This window comes from Octopus bimaculoides, chromosome 15 (genome assembly GCF_001194135.2).
Source record: "Octopus bimaculoides isolate UCB-OBI-ISO-001 chromosome 15, ASM119413v2, whole genome shotgun sequence".
NCBI classification, from domain to species: Eukaryota; Metazoa; Mollusca; class Cephalopoda; order Octopoda; family Octopodidae; genus Octopus; species Octopus bimaculoides.
In genome coordinates, this window is record NC_068995.1 from 36,947,063 (window position 1) to 36,954,867 (window position 7,805).

General features: G+C 37.0%; 1 protein-coding gene across 1 annotated transcript in view; it reads right to left on the reverse strand.

The window, feature by feature from the left end:
- LOC106875431 (protocadherin Fat 4) overlaps positions 1-7,805 on the reverse strand; it is a 483,512-nt gene that overhangs the window by 15,212 nt on the left and 460,495 nt on the right. Inside the window, exons 37-39 of the mRNA XM_014923579.2 lie at positions 5,445-5,618; positions 4,185-4,437; positions 3,616-3,962 (exon numbers count right to left, since the gene is read on the reverse strand). Of these exons, the coding sequence (XP_014779065.1) occupies positions 3,616-3,962; positions 4,185-4,437; positions 5,445-5,618 (774 nt within the window). The remainder of the gene's footprint in view (positions 1-3,615; positions 3,963-4,184; positions 4,438-5,444; positions 5,619-7,805) is intronic.

The following is a 7,805-nucleotide window of genomic DNA, read 5'->3' on the forward strand; positions in this document are numbered from 1 at the left end:
TAATAATAATAATAATAATAATAATAATAATAATAATAATAATAATAATAATAATAATAATAATAATAATAATAATAATAATAATAATAATAATGATGTTTTCAAATTTTTCCACAAGGGCAGTCATTTTGGGGGAGGGGACGTGTCGATTACATTGACCACAGTTTTCAACAGGTACTTGATTTATCGACCCCAAAAGGGTAAGCGGCAAAGTCGACCTCGGTGGAATTTGAGCTCAGAACGTAACGACGGCATAAGATTTTGTGGGACTTTCCTACTCAAACGGACCAGAAGTTAGAAAATGATAGACCAGACATAACAGTTATAGATAAAGAAAGGCGAAGATGCTTACTAATCGACCCATCACGCACGTTTAATTCCAGGATCGTAAAGAAAGAGGATGAAAATAAAAAAAATACGATCCCTTAACATTTGAAATCGAAAGAATTTGGAGTATGAAAACTGTAAAGGTCGTGCCTACAATAACTGATGCGTTAGGAACAGTAAGTAAAGCTATAGACAAATGGCTGAAGGAGATTGAAATAGAGCTCCTACAGAAAATTTATCTCTTAGGGACAGCAAGGATTTTCAGGAGGGTTCTAAGCACTTGAAAGACTGCTGAAAACTTCTGGGTACCTAAGGTTACAGGTAGTAACCCGCTACCAACGTATCAGGAATAAAACTGAACTTGAGTCAAATTAATTCATAATAATAATAATAATAATATGCAATATTGATGTCTTGCAAAAGGCAACCTTATTGGGCACAGCGCACATCTTAAGGAATGTATTATCTGTCTGAGGACCTTGTTGTAACTTGACAGATGACTAAAGACGCCGGTGCATTTTTACCTACACTGTGTTACGAAGGAATAATAATAATAATAATTTCTTTACTGCCCACAAGGAGCTACACACAGATGGGACAAACAAGGACAGACAAATGGATTAAGTCGATTATAGCGACCCCAGTGCGTAACTGGTACTTATTTAATCGACCCCGAATGGATGAAAGGCAAAGTCGACCTCGGCGGAATTTGAACTCAGAACGTAGCGGCAGACGAAATACTACTAAGCATTTCGACCAGCGTGCTAACGTTTCTGCCAGATGCCCTGATGCAGTACCAGGCACTGATTCACATGGCTTCTGATCTTAACTGATTAGAAGTGTTAACATGTACATGTTTTGTCTTCGTATAAAAGATGGACTACAGCAAATGTTCTGCTCAGTACCATAGATTTACTTCTCAGTTGCTTTACCGTAACCAGTTGAGTATGTTCCTTAGTAGCTGACGATATGTGCATTTCTGATCACGAGCAGAAGTAGTGGGGAGGGGTGTCATAGCCATGTGTTGAGAGGATTTTTTGGGGGTTTGCCTTGATATGAGATCACCATGTCACACACATATGGTTGTGATGCATGTGCCTGGTGTACCCTTAACAGACGGGTAGTTAAGATGGGAATATTGGACTTCGTATATTTGTACCCCAGTGTCACTTTGGTGGCATGCACTGCTCTCTCACTCAATTATGATAATAAAAATAATAATCGTCATCATCTTAGTCATCATCATCGTCATCATCATCATCAGCCACGGCATCAATAGCAGCAGCAGTAGTAACATCATTATCATCGTCATCATTTAACGTACCACTTTTCCATGCTTGCATAGGTCAGGCGGAATTAGTTGAGGCAGATTTTCTACTGTTGGATGTCCTTTCTGTTGTTAACCCTCACTTGTTTACAAGCAAAGTAATATTTCCCCATGACCGGACATGTTTTATGGAAGACTGGAAAGTAAGGACACCGTTTACATGAGTGTGATACTGATTTGCAACTATCATATGATACCGAGACGAAAATACGTACACAATACGCACACACACACACACACACACACACACACACACACACACACACACACACACACACACACACACACACACACATACACACACACACGCATACACATACACACATGCATGCATCTTATCTATCGTTTTGATCCCAATTTCTTCTGAAACGTTTCATTTTGAGAAATAGAGGATTGGTTCGCATTTGCTTAGGATACTTGATACTCAAAAAGATATACTCACATGGACATACAGACGCGTACAGGGAGAGAGAGAGAGAGGGAGAAGGAAGGTGAGAGCGAAAGCGAGGGAGAGAGAGAGGACTATCTACAGATTACACATTAAGCCATTTTTAAAAGGGAATTATGATCATAAAAATGAAAGGAAAAGTTACAATGGATTATGCATACTGGACTGGATTATCGATTAGGTTTCCTAGAAAATTATGACACTAATCCTTGGTGATTGTTACAATAAGATCTTTACAAGTGAAATATGAAATGTACACTTATAAATTCCTTAACAAAGAGTAGAACTGCTCTACAGTCACTCAGTCTGCTCGAAATATCAGCCAAATCTTTTAAAAACCACTCCATGTCTTCTTAAAAAAGAAAAGGGAAGCCATTTTGATAATAAAATCCTAGAAGTGTTATGTCTCATAAAAAAAAACAAAACGGAATGGTCACATCTGACACATTTTTGATCAAAGACCTGCTCCGTCATGACTAATATGGGTCTAAATAAAACCAACAGCAGCAACAGCAAATGTATCTTAAGTCTTGAGGACTTCTTAAGAGTAGTTACTCAGCTCAAGATAACTGAATGATACTTAAGCTTTGAGTTAAGATTCACACTAGGGAGAAGAGAAATAGATCGGCTTCACTCAGGATAGAATGTTTGTTTACTGCATGTAACATTTCCCAGATGATCTGGTTGTTGTTATGAATGGAATGAGACTATTGGGCGCAGCTTTTTTGGACGCTGATGAATTGGCGCAGCTGATTAGATAATCAACTTGATTTTGACGACAGTGCTTTTTGGCGCTCGAGGTAAAGACAAATACAAATACACATGCAAAAATACACATATGCATGCGTGTCCATGTAATAAAATCTGCACAGAGAAAGAGAAAGAGAGAGAAAGAGAGAGAGAAAGTGGGAGAAAGATAATATTACAATTTATTAATTGAACGCTGCTGACATAAACGCTTTCCCTCTCTTCATACACGTAGAGAGAAGAATGCGCGCACACAAAAACACAGAGAAAGAGAGAGAGAGAGAGAGAGAGAGAGAAAGAGAGAGGAGAGAAAGAGAAAGAGGGAGGGAAAAAAGGAGATAAATATTAAAACGTCTGATGTCAAGTATGTCAGCGTCGAATCAGCGACGCCAAAACAGGGGGCGCGTAAATGGCTGTGCCGAAACGGCTGCGACAAAACGTCTCATACTCAAAGACAAATAAGTCATTCATGCAGAAGTAACAATATGCTCGTTGTAGATTTGAATATTCGATCAATTAGCAGGTTGTTCAATAGCTTATCTGACCCTGTTATAATGTTTAACTTCTGTTAATATGAAATTCAGTTGTTGTTGGTAGACCCAGGGTCAACTCTTATGGAGCAAACCAACGATGACAAATATTTCAGTCGTGACAACCTCGTGTTTTGAAGGACATATCTAGAGTTAAATTATACAATGTGCCATTTCCTTTTTTAAAGATGTTAGGATGCGATTTGTGAGAGATTCGGCAGCTATTTATTACAAACCGAGCAATCAAGATGAATCTCGCTTGCTGGCTTGGTGAAATACAGTTGTAAATAAATGTTCTCACCTGATTTATCAGCGATGAAAAATGTTAACTTCTCTCCTTTTACTTTTTGTAAATCAGGATCATCTGCAACTACGTTCCCTATGAATATACCAGCTTTGTTGTTTTCTAATACATAGAAGTAAAAACTTCGTTTTATAGTTGGTGGGTGATTTAGCGGAACAAGTATAGTGATATTTGTACTACTGGAAAGACCGGGCGCTCCATTATCTATAGCTTGTACCACAATGTTATACTTTGTTTCAACTGGTTCTCGAACAAGATTATCAGCAACGGTTATATCACCTGAAAAACAAATATTTAGATAAATCAATAATAAATAATAATTTATTAAAAATCACAAAAATCACAACTTTGAAGAAGGGCGTAATTGATTATACCAATTCGCACATATTTTGAAAAATTCAGGATGATTCGGGAACTAGCGAAGCTGAACATATTCAGCCTATTAAAACAAGGAAATTAATTGAAAAGCCAACTTAACTAGAAATGCAGAATAAAAATTACCTTTGTCTTGGTCAATTTTGAACTTGCCAAAACCTCCATCTTTGAGCAAATATGTAATTCGGTTATTCTGAAGACTGCAATCTGAGTCGATGGCACTAACGGAACCAACTTTTGTTCCTACTTTTGCTGTGATTGGAGTTTTAAATTTATACTGCTTTTTAAATATTGGAGCATTGTCATTTATATCCTGGATGACAATTTTAAGACTGGTTTCGGTTTTATGGCCAACACCTCCTTGGTCAATGGCAGTTACCTTGAAGACAGTGAGAGAGAGGGAAAGAGAGAGAAAGACGTTGAAATCATACAATATAAAATTGGTGCACGTGTTGTGTGTATGTGTATGTGTGTTCTAGATGATAAAATGAAGATGATACTGAGAGAAGGAGAGAGAGAAATAGAGAACGAGGAAGAGAGGAATTTCTAATGTAATAAATAAACGAACAAGAAATTGAATGAGAGATGATGAGAGAAAGAAAGAAAGAAACAAGAGGAGAGGGAGGGAGAGAGAGAAAGGGGTTGGTGTTGGTCATGTGAATGCTTGAACAGCGTTTCGGCACTGATTAAATAGAATGATAAGACAGATAAACAATTGGAAGAGAGGAAATACATTGTCAGTCTTAGCTGAATGGGGTAATTGTATTTGTAGAAGTAGAAGAGAAAACGTGAGAGGAAGAGAAATGAAAAAGAGCGAGAAAATAAAACTAAGAGAAAGGCAACTTGACTCTGGTTATTCAAAACAATAGCGACAGCTATCAGATGTCAAAAGGTGTGTGTACAACAATCTCATAAAGTAAACAAAAGTGAATTGAGAAATAACTCATCATGGCCAGAGGCATGTATCTAAATAACATAGACAAATACAAGTACGTCAAATAACATACAACAAATTCTTGACTTATTGGAGTTATTTTCTCCTCTAGAGGCTGTATCATAATTACCAAGTAGCAATTATGACAAGGTCCACTTGAGAATGGTAGATAATCACAATTACGTGTTCTCCAAAGCTGACATACTAGGCCAGGCTTACTGTTTGGAGATATGAGAACAACAGTTGACACGTATTTCTGGCTCTATTGCCGTTATCAGCTCTACGATTGTCCGATCTTATCTCCAGTAGCCATCGGACTCGGATTTATGCAAAAAAGAGGAGAAAACATTTATGACCTTGGAAATTTTGACAAGGAAATTCTTTAGTAAAATTTCTCACGATAAATAATGAAGATAACAAAACCAAATCCAATCAAAGTAATGTACTCCTACCTTCAAGTCATATGTGTCTACAACATCACAGCGAATGTTAACCGGATGTTTCACACGAATTGTACCTTCTAGAACGTTAAAGGTGAACAGCTGAGCACCTCCTCCTGATAAGTTGTAGACAATATCCCTGTTATATTCCTCAGCATCTGCATCGGTTGCAATAATTTCCTGATTCTGAAAATATAAAAATTAAATTGATGACATAAAAATATGCGCAGCTTTCTAAAAACTTACTTTTAGATCTATGGGAGTTTCATTTTTGATTTTAAGAGGTTGATGTTTAGTACCAAATTTTAAGAATTAAGCTGGTAAGAAATAAATTCTTTACTGATTGGGACGTTATCTGCCTAGCATAGGTAACCATGTGGAAGCGCAATGGCCCAGTGGTTAGGGCAGCGGACTCGCGGTCGGAGGATCGTGGTTTCGATTCCCAGAGTGTTTATTGAGCGAAAAACACCTAAAGCTCCACAACACTCCGGCAGGAGGTGGTGGTGACCCCTGTTGTACTCTTTCTCCCCAACTTTCTCTAACTCTTTCTTCCTGTTTCTTGAGTAACGTTGCGATGGACTGGCGTCCCGTCCAGTTGGGGGGGGGGACACCTACGCCATAGAAACCGGGAAACCGGGCCCATGAGTCTGGCTAGGCTTTAGAAGGGCGCATAAAAATAAAAAATAAAAATAAGTAACCATATTAAACGATATGATTGTATTTCTACCAGTGGCTAATTCAACTGAGACAGGTCTACGATTTGCTATTTGCTGAAACACGTGATGGTTTGAACAAAAGATCTATGAGCCACCAAAGCCACTTCTACATTGTCGTTCAATCTGCTATATACTTACACAAACCATATCATAAAATCAATGAAAAGAAAGACATATTAGATAATGTTGTCCTAGACGTACTGTATATAGTATATCTGAAAGATGGGTTAGTTACAGTAGGAACACCTTTCATCTGTTTGATAAGGACAGTCCCGGAGTTAACAACAAACACAATAAGAAAAACCTAAACAGCAACAAAAGATATATAATGCAACGGTTCACAGTGATATCTACTCATGGCATTAAGTAGATAAAAGATAAAATGTCTTTATTTAGGATACTAATTTATTACAGATAAAACTCTATTTTTCTAAATAATGCAGGATTAAAGAAATGAAAAAAGATCTATGAACTTGAATTACAATACCCCTGCCAGTCATTTCCTTTCTGTATACACAGCAGCTATCTTTAATATAAATAATGCGTTGTGATGTAGCATTCCTTAGTGGTATATCTATTATTTGTTACTGCGTAATATTCGGTTTTTAGAAAAATATTTTGATACTTGAATGGAAAGCAGATATACCTGTCTGTGCATATCTGCGAAAGCATCAAATGATCTTCCCACAAACCAAAAGACCAATACAGCCAGAGTATTCAAATATCGGCTTTTGCAGTATTGAGCTGTTAGCAAGGAAATTTGATTTCAGCCTTTAGGCACAACTCGTTTATCGCAGATGTTTTATTACACGCAGTTCTTTAACTTGACAACATCGAGAGAAGATACATTAATCACTTTGTAGATAAGATCATTATTATCTTTAGTTTAGAATTAAAAGTTTTTGGTCCAAATTCCCTCGAGTACTATATGCATATTTGGAATGTCTATGTAATACTAGATCAAATCGATAGAAATTTAGTTCTAGATGTAAATATCAAAATATGCTTCACCTCTAAAGATTGTGTTAATAGACCGGGAATTGTAATATTTTGTGTTGCCGAGAACTCTTCTTTTTCAGACTGGAGCGAACACGTTACAATGAAGTAGAGAAATTTGAAAAGACAACACGAAACCGGTTATTTCTCAAAATACAATGTTTATATACCAAAAAGATTTTCTAACATTTTTCTAACATTTTTCTGACATAATTTAAATATATACTTTAACCATGTAACACAAGCCTTCTGTAGTTTTTTCACTCTTATTATCTTTTATATATATATATATATATACAAATGTATCTTTTATCTTTTACTTGTGTCAGTCAATAAACTGTGGCCATGCTGGGGTACCGCCTTGAGATTTAGTCCACTGAATCGATTCCAGTGCATTTTTAAAGTCTAGTACTTATTCTATTAGCTTCATTTGCTAAACCGCTAATTTATGGGGACGTAAACAGACCAACATCAGTTGTGAATCCGTGGTGGTGATGAGAAAAACACAGACACAATGACGCACACATACACACACACGGCTTTGGTGACCCGAGGTTATAGTAGAAGACACTTGGCCAAGGTTCCGTACAAGGGAACTGAACCTGGAACCAAGTGGTTGGGAAGCAAGCTTCTTACCACACAGCCATCCTTGCTTATATAT